Here is a 14,000-nt window from a genome sequence, read left to right on the forward strand (position 1 = left end):
TGATGTTCGGGCCTCCAACCCTCCAGCGATGTTCGGGCGTCCAACCCTCCGGGAGCTTTTATAGACCATTTGCAGCTGTCAAATTAAGAAATCATCCCATTCTGACACAACACCCCATCTCCTTATCTGATGTGATCTCCAAGCAGCGGGTAAGCCATTGGCGAACTCTTAAAATCTAAAGGTGAATAATCTAAATTGCCTTTTCCCGCCGCTTGGTGTCGGTTCTGTTCAGCGCTGACAGACCTGACACCTGGAAGACCAGCGTGGTGGCAGGTTGACAGCGGGGTCCCGATCCGCTGTCAATCATTCCAAATTTTACAGCTGACCCACTTCCAATCCCGTCCTCTCAGCACCGGTAAAATTCCAGCCTCTTGAATTTCCCTTACACTTTGCAATATTGGGTGTAAGAAAGCACCGGTTATGGCAATATCATAATTTTTCAATTCTTTTTCCTTGCTTTCTTTTCCATTTTTCTCCCATTCCCCCGACTCCTGCAAATGTTGATCCCCTCACTAGTGCCAGTTGCCCTCACCCAAGTGCCATTATTTATGTGCAAGGCTTGAGAGTTCTATTCAAATGTAGAGGACAGATCCTATCCTTAACTGCCATCTATCCACATGCATTCCAGTATGTCTTACTGTGTAATGATCAGAAATGAGAACATTGGCCATTTCCCCCCTCTTTAACCCAGGCATGCTGTGGCTCAGGTGTGATCATCTAACACAGTAAAGGTTGGGGATTGAACCTGAATCATCCTGGTCTACAAGGCTCAGAGAAAGATGCTTTCCTGCTAGACGATCAAGGGAGCCCAATATCAAAGTATTATGGGCCCAAGTTTCCAACATCCACTAGAACGACGCACCTCCGAGAGGCCCGCCTATAGTGTGGAATGAAAAGCGCGCCAAAAACTTACCTCGTGATTCTCCGAGAGCAGCTGGCCTGTTCAGCAGTCAGCGCGACGCAGCACAACAGCGGGGCAGGGGGAGCTACAGCCCTGGGCCAAAAAGAGTGCCGGCAGCTGCGCGCGAGCGCAGTAGCTCGTGGCCCCCAGATTCTCTGTGTGCGTGCTGCTGGCTGGCTGTGCGGGAGGGCATCGATGCACGCAGCCCCTAGCACTGACTGAATGGGCTCCTAGAGCAGGCAGAATGCCGATTTCCAGCCTGCAGCACGAAGCCCCTAGCCATGCCGAATGGGTTCCTGCAGAGTGCCGATTTCGAGCCTGCAGCATGCAGCCCCTAGCCCTGGCCGAATGGGCTCCTGGAACGGGCAGAGTGCTGATTTCCAGCCTGCAGCACGCAGCCTCTAGCCCTGGCTGGGCTCCCGGTGCTCCCAAACGGCTAGGTGAAGTAGGATCTTTTTATATTTTATTTATTGATTTATTGAATGATTTTTTATTTTTTATTTATTGATTTATTTATTTATCATTTATTATTGATGATGGTTCTTTATTTTTAAAAGTCAAGTGTTTAATGCTGTGGAAAATCCCCTAACTTCCCTCTAACTTCCCTTCCCCCCCCCACCCCGTTAACTCTGACTTACCTGTGCCTAATTCTAAAGTATAGGCAAGGTTTTTCTGAGCGTACAAAAGTCGACACTTACTCCGTTCTAAGTTAGTTTGGAGTAACTTATCGGTGCCTATACTTGCAAAACAGGCGTAAGTGGCTGGTAACATCCCATTTTGGAAAAAAAACTGAACTAAAACGAAACTAAACAAACTCACTAGAACTGGAGCAAACTAAATGCTGAGAATTATGATTTCTAAGATACTCCAAACTAGTTACTCCAAAAAATAGGAGCAACTCCACCCGAAACTTGGGCCCTGTAATACTTAATATAGAATATAAACATAGCGTACTTTACAAAAAACTTATTACTAAACACCGATGAACATCAACAATCATAACTGAAAAATGTCGAAATCACAGACCTAGAAATCCGGGTCATTTGCGCCTCCCGTTTGTCATGTATGTACATGCTGTTTGTAGCCACCAGATGGTGTCATTGTTGGAGGCCACTGAGCAGCACGCACATGGTGCTGCTCTGGTATAAAAGGCCAGCCATTTTGTGAGTCAGGCACTTTCGGCCTAAATAAAGCAGAAGCAAGGTTGTACCTTGCTTAGTTAAACAGTACTCAGTTTGAACCTTTATTGCATACATAACATTTGGCAATGAGAAAACAAGAACCTTTATTTGCAAAATGAACGGGGTCGACGATGCAGGTCGGCACCAGGCCGTGTTCCTCACTGTATGCGGTTCAAAGATCTACAGTTTGATAAAGAATCTACTCATGCCTAGTGATCCAACAGAGAAAACGTACGAGGAGTTGTGTACATTGGTACGGGAGCACCTCAAGCCAGACAACGGCATCATCATCTCGTGATACAGATTTTATACACACGTTCAAACGGAGGGCGGAATTCGTTGCCGACCTGAGGCGTCTAGCGGGACTGTGCAAGTTCGGGACGATGTTGGCAGACATGCTGCAGGACTTCTTTGTTATCGATATCAACCACGAGGTGATCTTGCGCAAACTTCTGGCGGTGGAGGAGTTGGATTTAAAAAGGGCCATCCAGATCGCTCAATCATGTATGACGAGGACAGGAGTTTAAAGCAAATATCGGTGAAGAACCGAACCTCGGTAAATACTGTAAATGCGATTGATTCGGCGTTCGGCAGAGCGGCATATGGCAGGGCCCATTCCGGCTGCGTTCGTGAATGATTCGGCAGCGCGGCACATGGCAGAGCCTATCCAGCTACGTTCATGAAACCTATGGTTGCCCAAAGTCCGCCAGCAGGAATGTATCCGACTTCTCTGTTTTGGCGTTGTGGGGGAAATCATCGGCACCAGCAGTGCCAATTTAAGCAATTTAGTTGCAAAGGCTGTCTGAGAGTGGGGCATCTCCAGCGGAAGTGTCCGCAGATGAGCAAGCGAGCTGCAACACACCATGTGGAGGATGAGAGTCAGACTAGCGTGGATCCGGATACGCAATCAGAGATGCCAGAGGAGGAAGTGTATGGACTGTATTCTTTCATAACCAAGAGTAAACCAATTTTGATTAATGTGAAGTTTAACGGGATACCGGTATCGATGGAACTGGACACAGGGGCGAGTCAATCGATCATGAATGAGAGGGCATTTAATAAGCTGTGGGATACTAAGACTGTGAGGCCAAGGCTGAGCCCTGTTAACGCCAAGCTTCCCACGTACACCAAAGAACTGATAAAGGTGATTGGCAGTGCACAAATTAATGTGTCGGATAATGGTGCGGTTCATGAGTTACCGCTGTGGATTGTTCCAGGCAATGGCCCAACGCTGCTCGGCAAGAGCTGGTTGGAGAAAATCAGATGCGACTGGAACGACATAAAGGTGTTGCCATCGGAGGAAGATACATGTGCCCAAGTATTGAGCAAGTTCCCTTCGCTGTTCGAACCGGGTATCGGCAACTTCACGGGAGCCAAGGTGCAGATCCACATGGACTCAGATGCAAGACCCGTCCATCATAAAGCTCGGGCAGTGCCGTATATGATGAGGGAGAAGGTCGAAATTGAACTGGACAGAATCCAGCGTGAAGGGATCATATCACCGGTCGAATTTAATGAATGGGCCAGCCCCATTGTTCCTGTGCTGAAAAGTGATGGCACAGTCAGAATCTGTGAAGACTACAAGGCTACGGTCAACAGGGTTTCGAAACAAGATCAGTACCCATTACCAAAGGCTGATGACTTGTTTGCGACACTAGCCAGAGGGAAGTCGTTCACAAAACTGGACTTGACGTCGGCCTATATGACGCAGGAGTTGGTCGAGACGTTGAAGAGACTTACGTGCATTAACATGCACAAAGGACTGTTTATTTACCACAGGTGCCCGTTTGGAATTCACTCGGCTGCAGCAATATTCCAGAGGAATATGGAAAGTCTACTGAAGTCCGTTCCCAGATCTGTTGTGTTCCAAGATGACATCCTGATCACTGGTCGTGACTCCAAGGAACATCTGAACAACCTGCATTTGGACAGAGTGGGATTCAGACTTAAACGATCGAAGTGCGTCTTCATGGCACCGGAGGTCAAATTCCTCGGGAGGAAAATCGCCGCCGATGGCATCAGACCTACTGACATGAAAACCAAAGCCATCAAGAATGCACCCAAGCCGCAGAACATGACGGAGCTACGTTCGTTTCTGGGTCTACTCAACTACTTTGGTAACTTCCTACCTAAATTAAGCACCTTACTTGAACCACTGCACATGCTATTGAGAAAAGGCAACAATTGGGTGTGGGGCGCATTGCAAGACAGAGCTTTCGAGAAAGCCACCAATCTGTTTTGCTCGAACAAGCTGCTGGTACATTATGACCCATGTAAACATTTAGTTTTGGCCTGTGACGCATCGTCATATGGAATTGGTTACGTGTTACAACAAGCCAATGAGTCGGAGAAACTTCAACCTGTCGCGTATGCATCCAAACGTTTGTCTAAAGCAGAACGAGCCGACAATATGGCAGAAAAAGAAGCTTTAGCGTGTGTGTAGTGTTAAAAAGATGCATCAATACCTGTTCGGTTTGAGGTTTGAATTAGAGACTGATCACAAGCCGCTCATTTCGTTGTTTTCCGAGAGCAAAGGTATCAATACCACCGCTTCATCCCGCATCCAAAGGTGGGCACTGACATTACTTGCCTATGATTATGTCATTCGTCACAGACCTGGCACAGAGAATTGTGCCGATGCTTTGAGCCGGAGATGGAAACGCCACAACCGGCGGATTTAATGTTAATCATGGATGCTTTTGAGAGTGAAGGTACCCATGTCACGGCTCAACAAGTTAAGACCTGGACCAGCCAGGCCCCGATATTATCGGTGGTAAAGGGTTGCATCCTCAAAGGGGATTGGTCTGCCGTACCTAAGCTAATGTGCGAGGAGGCCAAACTGTACATTCGTCGCAAGGACGAACTGTCTATTCAAGCAGATTGCATATTGTGAGGCAATCAAGTTGTAATGCCTAAGAAAGGGAGAGAGAAGTTGGTATGTGAGTTACACAGCACACATCCTGGTATAGTGATGATGAAGGCCATCGCCAGGTCCCACGTATGGTGGCTAGGAATTGATTCTGAGCTGGAAGCATGCGTGCATCAGTGCAACACCTGCATGCAGCTCAGCAATGCACCAGCGGAATCGCCGCTGAGTGTGTGGTCATGGCCATCCAAACCTTGGTCCAGGTTCCATGTAGATTTTGCAGGTCCCTTCCTGGGTAAGATGTTTTTAGTGGTGGTGGATGCTTATTTGAAGTGGATAGAATGCATAATCATGTCATCCAGTACGTCCACGGCAACCATAGAGAATCTCAATGTCACGTTCGCGACACATGGTCTGCCTGACATAGTGGTGAGCAACAATGGGTCGTGCTTCACCAGTCAGGAGTTTCAGGAGTTTGTAAAACTTAACGGCATAAAAGATGTAAGGTCAGCACCGTTCAAGCCTGGGTCCAACGGGCAAGCAGAACGTGCAGTACAAATTATCAAACAAAGCATGAGGAGAGTAACCCAAGGGTCACTGCAGACCCGCTTGTCTTGCATACTGTTGAGTTACAGGACAAGACCCCACACACTCACAGGGGTCTTGCCTGCTGAACTCATGATGAAAAGAGGTCTTAAGACCAAGATTTCTCTTTTTACACCTGGATTTAAGTAATCATGTTGAATACTGAAGACAGAGTCAATAAGGGTATCACAATCGCGCAACTGTGTCACGCGAGATTTCTGTTAATGATCCTGTATATGTGTTGAATTATGGTCAGGGTCCCAAATGGATCGCTGGTATGGTCATGACCAAGGAGGGCAACAGAGTATTTGTTATTAAGTTCAAGAATGGGCAAACTTGCAGGAAACACATGGATCAATCAAAGCTGAGGCACACAAATGAGCCGGAGCAGTCGGACGAAGAAACCATCGATGACCAACCTGAAGCAGCCTTCAGTGGTCTCAAGGGTCATCAGTGAACCCGGAATTTCCATCACAGACTTGTTCAATAAAAGTGGACATGCAATTCCTGACATGGCCACTGCCACCCCAACAAGTCAGCCACCCAGCCACCAGCCACAACAGATTCCGCACATTCACCGAAGGCGGAATCGAACTAAGACGGTCAACCCGGGAGCGTAAAGCACCGGACCGTCTCAACCTGTGAAAGACTGTGATAAGATCTCAGAGGAGGGTATTGTCATGCATGTACATGCTGTTTGTAGCCACCAGATGGTGTCATTGTTGGAGGCCACTGAGCAGCACGGACATGGTGCTGCTCTGGTATAAAAGGCCAGCCATTTTGTGAGTCAGGCACTTTGGGCCTAAATAAAGCAGAAGCAAGGTTGTACCTTGCTTAGTTAAACAGTACTCAGTTTGAACCTTTAGTGTATACATAACACCATTAGCGCCCACTGGGGCGGGGGGGGGGGGTTGCCTAACAGGATGCAAATAACATTTGCCCGGGCCCCTGCTACGTCGCAGCGCTATGCGGCTGAGTGCCCAGCGCGTGCGGCTCCACACGTTTGCCCACTACCACCCCAGAAAGGAAGTGACGTACATTATTTTGCACTCTACTTCTCTTTGGGATTAGTAACCCTAATTTCCCATGAGAGGCAAGGCTTCTGCGCCTGGCGTAAAGTCTCACACCTTGCTAGTGTTACCATCCCCACTAATGGCTCCCGCTAAATCCTGCGGGAGTTTAGCGGCGGCAGTAACCTTAGCATCCCACTCTGCTGGCGATGACAACGTAATCACCCTGTGCAGCCCCCCATTATCGCCCAGACCCTAAATTGGGTATCGTCTACTGACAGCTTCAGGGGTCACGTATAGGTAGCGGGGTGCAAGTTAAAGAGGAGATGTAGGCCTTTTAAGAAAAAAAGTTAATCCAATTTTGTTGAGTGTCCCGTTGGCGCTTTGAACGCGGGGTCCATGTCGCGATCGGTCAGCCCGACACTCTGCTTGAGTGCTGGGCTGTTGGCACGGCATCCCCACCCCGGTGGTCCAGGTAGGCCCATTTTTCTATTGCGAGTTTGCAGCTTGGGCCCTTCCCTTTAATTAATGGAAGTGCCCCTGCTATGTGGCACGGTATGCAGCCCAGTGTCCAGCACGCCCCGCTCCCGCTCGTTTGCTCCACTACCACCACAGAAAGGAAGTGCCGCGCATTATTTTGCACTTGGGGGCGGTAACACTTCCCCAGTATATGAAAAGATCCATTCAAACCTTTTCAAAATTCTTAATAGTACATAATACTTCTACTTCAACTGTTGGTTGACCTTCCGCAGCCAGTATTTCTCTTCCAACAATCCTGCTTATTGCAGCTGGCTTTGCAAAACTAGCAAAGTAAGTTGCCTGTAAAAAAGAAAACACAATGTAAAATTTCCATACGTTCCATAAAAGAATAATCTTTGCTAGTCTAAAAATCATGCACAATTACCAAAGATACAATATACATGTAATTATCTCTCCATTAACCAAAGGTAATTTTGCAACATTTAAATATGTATCTTTTCAATTGAGATACATTTTTGTAAGAATCTGAACATTTTTAGTTTAACACCATAAACTAAGGAACCAAGAATTGCAGGAACATCAGACCCATGGTCATTTGGCCCTAAGTCAGCCAGATCCCCTTCATTATAAAAAAATTTGTGCTGTCACAGTTAAACAGCCAAATCATGTCAGAGGTACTTCTTTGTTAGCAATGAACTAGAATTTTTTGCAGTTAGGCATAGGATCAGTTGCTTTTGAATAAGCACTCCCCCCACCCCCCACCCGAGACTACTGTACTCTATAAACAAAACAAGAATTTGTTATTCGTCTTTTTCTACTTAATAAAAGGCAATGAACATAGCATTTCTTATTATGCTGTACATAATGTTCTAAATTTGCAGTTATTATGAAACCAAAATTAGGCAGTGTATGGAATCAAGGTAGAATTATTATCACTTCCAGTAAGAACCATCTGCAATCACATTCCAGGTAGAACAGCAAGATTCATAACTGATATAATTATCTTCACAGATAGGTATTGTAATGTTCCCTGCCCAAAACCACTTCTCTCCTTACCCTTCTTTCTGGCAGCAACAATTCAGGCTGGGGTACTATTCCACTAACTTCAGCACCTTGCCCAAGTTACCATTTATTGGGCCCAAGTTTCCACATGATTTGTGCCTGATTTTTAGGAGCAACTGGTGGAGAACGGACTATCTTAGAAATCGCAATTCTCCACATTTTTTTTTTCTGCAGTTCTAGTCAGTTGGAACAGTTTCACTTTGGAACAGAATTTTTTTCTTCAAAAGGGGGCGTGTCCGGCCACTGACGCCTGATTTCAAAGTTTCCACAGTGAAAACGTACTCCAAACTAACTTAGAATGGAGCAAGTGAAGATTTTTGTAGAACTGAAAATACCTTGTCTACACATTAAAAAATCAGGCGCAGGTTACAAATTAGGCATCCAGAACAAGGTGGGGGGGGGGGGGAGGGAAGGGAAGTCACTAAATTCTATAATAAATCCTTATTTATACTTATACAAATATTATACAAATAAATCCAACCTGAATAAAAATTTATAAGCAAAGAAAAGATTAAATAAACCATCTTCCTACCTGTGTAAAAATGCTTCAGCCAGGGAGAATGCTGCAGGAAGCATCACAAGTTGAGGAAGCCGTTCGTTCCCGCGGAGGGGGGGGAGGAGGCAGCCGTTCGTTCCCAAGGGGGGGGGGTGGGGGAAGTGGCAGTCGTTCGTTCCTGCGGTGGGGGGAAGGAGGCAGCCGTTCGTTCCCAAGGGGGGGGGGTGGGGGAAGTGGCAGTCGTTCGTTCCCGCGGTGGGGGGAAGGAGGCAGCCGTTCGTTCCTGCGGGGAGGGGGGGAGGAGGCAGCCGTTCGTTCCCGTGGGGGGGGGGGGGAGGAGGAAGCCGTTCCCGATGAGAAGCCTCAGTGCTGATGTGCTGATGGCAATGTGCTTTTATTAAAAAATGTTCAAAAATTAAACAGCTACAAAGAACTACAAAAATGGCCGAGTGCCAATGTTTCCTTCACACTGCGCGTGCGCGAACACTCCAACGTGCACGCGCAGGGTTGCCGGCAGGAAAAAAACTAATTTAAATGGTACCCGCCCCCTCCCACTTACAAAATCGGTGCGAGTGGTGGCTCCGCCCCCCCTGGGCGCCGCACCAAGCAGACGTGGAGCAGCAGGGCGCTCCAGAATCGCGCATTTTTTTTCCGGCGCCGTTTTCGGCGCAAAAAACGGGCGCCCAGCTCGGAGGGGCGCCCGTGTTTTAGCGTGTGGAAACTTGGGCCCATAGTGACTGCAGTCAGGCCTTTAAACATTAGCAGATATCACAGCTGGGTAGGATATAGTCCCCATCCAAAATCCACATTTGTACATGTAAATAAGGGTTATTGGACAGTGACAAGAGGTACAACCTTGACTTTTTCCCCCTTTTTTTCCCCAGGCCAAAATTGGTTATTTTAACCCAGATCAGGGACTCAAGCTGGGACAGTCAGTTTTTATCCCTCCCCCCATCGTCACCTGTATCCCACTACATATTCCATTTGGGAAGGAGTGCTGTTAGGTGAAAACAGAGGCTTTTGAAGGAGTACCTGAAGTCCCAAAGAGCAGTTGCCAAAGCAGATTATGATGGAGCAGTTGCCAAAGCAAATGTTATGAGGCCAGGAGAATTACTTGGGAGATGAAGCAGGATTGGTGGATTGTGTTTACCCACAGAGTGCACAATTAAACAGAAATTATCTTAAATTGCTGTTCCATTCGCCAAGTCTGTCATCAATCATGATCATAAGCGTTCCCCTAGTCTAGTGCTAAATCTGTGCTCTCCAGTAGTTGTGTGAAGGCATCTTCAGGTTTTGGAAAATGTTATACTGAGTTGGCATCTGACCCAACAAGTTGTAGTAAAGATATATCTGCATGGATGTTAGGTAAACAGTGGAGTGTGTAGCACAGATTGAACTTCTGAATGAACCAGTGTGACGAAAGGAAGTGGACTCTGCATTGCACTGATAATAGTAAAATGGCATGTGCATTGTATTCAGATTGAATTCCAAGAAGCTGCTCTAGATGGTTCCAGGAGACAGCAATGGTCTTGGAGAACATTGTCAGGTACTACTAACTCACCTTGAAGCTGCCCATCAGAGGCTGTCAAATAATATTCTCTTTGAGGCATGCATATTCTGTGTTGAAAAATGAAGTTCTGCTCTCAACCTATTAGAAGGGGAATTCCAGTGAGCATGAAAACTACTGAGGAGTCTCACTGATATCAGTAGCTCTTAAAGACCATCTTAATTATCACGGCCTGCAAATCAGATATTCTGGAGGATAACAGATCAGTCAGAAAGGAACAGACTGCATTTCACTCACAAGAGGAATGTGTAGGACTGATTGTGACTTCCTAGGAGATTGTAGAACATAACCAAGAGTCAGGGGAACTCCACTTATGCTGCTTTCATCGATATTCATAAGGTTTCCAAGTTATCTAGTGTGTCACACACCAAGATGAAACTGGAAACTATGGGACTGCAACAGATCTATGGGACAGATAATAGTGTTGTTGGCAGCATAACCTGGGGATCGAATGTGTGCTGCACACCATCTTCAACAATGAGCTGGTCAATGGGATATGGTGGTGGTGGGTACTCCTAAGTGTGGTTTTATGAATAGATTTCACAGTTGTTATTAAACTGAATGCTAATAAACTAAGTTCTAAAATTTACTGTTTTTTTTCCCAAAGTGTTTTTCTGTTGAATGGGCAATGAAAACCAAATGTAGGATGATAAATTTATCCTTCACAAAGTAAAGATAAAGCACAAAAAATTAGAACATTTTAGTAATAATGTTGTCTTGCTATATAACTGCACAAATTGACCATTCAATCAAATTGGCAACTCACAGTCTCTCATCTCATTAATTGTGTATTCAGTGTATTGTGACCTTATCCATTTTGACCGCTTGACAAACGTATGCTCTAATGATCCTTAATGTGTGAATGTAGTAACCAACCTCACGTAAATTTGCTCTTTTCAAGATTAGAAATCTATTAACTGTTAAATGTATTCTAAAATCGACAAGACTACACTTTTTTTTAAATATAAAGTACATTCTTTTTGCCAGGAGAAAAGAAACAATGATCTGTACCCCAGGAATGTGTGCACCATGAGAGAGGCAGCATTTGGAAGAAGTGTGCATAATTTAAAATTTGCTGTCTACTAAGGAGGGCACTGTTGACAATTGAGCAGCCAGCCTAACTCATTAATGGGACCGGGAAGGGTCGACCTATCTGTGTGAAGTTGGTTAGGACTTGGATTCTCCCACAGCTCCAGATATCCCTGAAAGTCAATACCCAGACAGCTAGAGTGATCCTGATACAACAAATATTAGGACCTGATGGACTACACTTTTAGCCAGTTAAACTCTAGAAGTAGCCCTACATATAATGAGGGATGGGCTGCATTAAGCCTGGGCTCTTGCCAAATGGTGTCTAAACTTGTGTGCTACTGCACAAATTGATCACTCAGTCAAATTAGCAACAACTCAGTCTTTCATTTCCTATGAATTGTGTATTCATTGTGTTATGTCCATACCCATTTGACCTCTCAACAAACGTGTCCCCCTGCTCTAATGATCCTGAATGTGTGAATGTAGTAACCAACCTCGCATAAATTCATTATTTTCTGGATTAACAATCCATTCACTGTTAAATGTGTTCTAAAATAGACAAGACTACACTTTTTAATATAAAATAGGTTTACATAAGTAGATTCAGAAAAGGGCAGATGCAATGCTCCGGGCATCAGGCAAATGGAAAACTGTTTTTTGTCCTATGAATTTCTCAGTAACTTAGTTTGGAGACCTTTGAAAAAGAAAGACTTGCATTTATATTCAATGAAGTACTTTTGGAGTGTAGTCACTGTTGCAATGTAGGAAACAGTGGCAGCCAATGTGCTCTCACAAACAGCAATGTGATTATGACCAGATAATCTGTTTTTTTGTTTTGTTAATTGAGTGATAAAAATTGGCCAGGACACCGGGGATAACTCTCTTGCTCTTCTTCAAAATAGTGCCATGGGATTTTTTAAGTCCCCTTGAGAGGGAAGACATGGCTCCAGTTTAACATCTCATCAGAAAGACATCACCTCCGACAGTGCAGCACTCCCTCAGCACTGCACTGGAGTGCCAGCCTAGATTTATGTGCTTAAGTCCCTGAAATGGAGGTTGGGCCTCTACACATTAGACTTCAGAAGAATGAGAGGTGATCTTATCATAATGTATAAGATTATGAGAAGGCTTGACAAGGTGGATGCAGAGAGGATGTTTCCACTGATAGGGGAGACTAGAACCAGGGGGCATAATCTTAGAGTAAGGGGCTGCCCATTTAAAACTGAGATGAGGAGGAATTTCTTCTCTCAGAAGATTGTAAATCTGTGGAATTCGCTGCCTCAGAGAGCTGTGGAAGCCGGGACATTGAATAAATTTAAGACAGAGATAAACAGTTTCTTAACCGAAAATGAATTGAGTTATGGGGAGTGGGCAGGGAAGTGGACCTGAGTCCATGATTGGATCAGCCATGATCGCATTAAATGGCGGAACAGGCTTGAGGGGCCATATGGCCTACTCTTGCTCCTATTTCTTATGTTCTTGTTAACCTTCTGACTCAGAGGCGAGTGTGCTACCAACTGAGCCACGGCTGACACTATAAAAGATAATTTTTTTTGTGTGCTCAAGTCTCTGGAGTGGGAACTTGAACCCGCAAACCTTCTGACTCAGAGGCCAGAGAGTGCTGCCCAACTGACAACAACAAAAAAATATTTGAAATTCTGCATCTTTGCCCCCCCCCCAACCCCACTTTAGACTCCCTAAGCCAGCGCTCTACTCTTTTTTTTTGAAATTCGTAGCCAATCGTTCCAATTCTTTGTCAAATCACAAACGCCAGAGGTCACCTTGCACACGCCAAGGATCACTCTGCGCCAATGCTCTTAGCCAAAAGGCCTAGAGCCACTGCACCGTTCCTGGAAGTACTGCAATACCAGGTTCGTGCCATGGAGGTGGATGGGTCAGGTCCCCCACACACCTCCGTGGAGGTGGATGGGTCAAGCCACCCCACCCACCTCCTCAAAATTTGAACACGGATCGTTGAATTCAAAGTCCAGAGTGCTCACTCTTACATGGCAAGCGAGCCCCAGGTGGGCAGAGGAAACGTTTCAAAACCTCCTTAATAAAGTGCAACATCCTCACTGGCACCTGGGAATCCCTGGCCCAAGAGCATCCGGGAGGGCGTTGAGCACCTCGAGTCTCGTCGCTGAGAGCATGCGGAAACCAAGCGCAGGCAGCGGAAGGAGCGCGCGGCAAACCAGGCTCCTCACCCACTCTTTCTTCCAACCACTGTCTGTCCCACCTGTGACAGAGACTGTAATTCCCCCATTGGACTGTACTGCCACCTGAGAACTCACTTTTAGAGTGGAAGCAAGTCTTCCTCGATTCCGAGGGACTGCCTATGATAATTGTCAGGGCGCACTTTGAAATACCTACCAGGTGCCCGTACACATCGTCGGGTTTGTCATAAAACATTGTGTTGAGCACTTGCTGCATTCTCTGCGGCACGGCGTTGCTGCGGTAATACTCGACGGCGCGCTGCTTGAGCCGGTAGAATTCGCGAGCCTCCTTGGTAACGCGGCCGTTGCCGGGCCCGGAGAGGACTCCGTCCAGAGACATCCCCGTCAACTACTTGATCTCCTTATAACAGCAACAAAAGAAGCGATCTTTTGGCGAAGTTTTTTTCTGCTTTTTTTTTAAAAGGCCGCTGTCGGTTGAAAAATGCTTCTCTGAGAAGAAACTCCTGCCCGTCGGGATCAGCAACGGTCCGCCGCTCGCGCCTTCCACCGCTTCCTTCCCGTTGCTAGGCGACCTGCCCGGGCCCGAGCCGCGCATGACGTAAGTACATAAGTATAGTATTAATGCATTGCAGGAGGAGCTGCTGCA

At 46.2% G+C, this 14,000-nt stretch overlaps 1 protein-coding gene across 1 annotated transcript in view; it reads right to left on the reverse strand.

The window, feature by feature from the left end:
* The window catches only part of eno4 (enolase 4), a 130,749-nt gene extending 117,016 nt beyond the window's left edge, over nucleotides 1–13,733 (reverse strand). Inside the window, exons 1-2 of the mRNA XM_070873974.1 lie at nucleotides 13,551–13,733; nucleotides 7,234–7,362 (exon numbers count right to left, since the gene is read on the reverse strand). Of these exons, the coding sequence (XP_070730075.1) occupies nucleotides 7,234–7,362; nucleotides 13,551–13,733 (312 nt within the window). The remainder of the gene's footprint in view (nucleotides 1–7,233; nucleotides 7,363–13,550) is intronic.
* Between the last annotated feature and the right edge of the window lie 267 nt (nucleotides 13,734–14,000).

Source organism: Pristiophorus japonicus, chromosome 3 (genome assembly GCF_044704955.1).
Source record: "Pristiophorus japonicus isolate sPriJap1 chromosome 3, sPriJap1.hap1, whole genome shotgun sequence".
Classification (NCBI taxonomy): Eukaryota; Metazoa; Chordata; class Chondrichthyes; family Pristiophoridae; genus Pristiophorus; species Pristiophorus japonicus.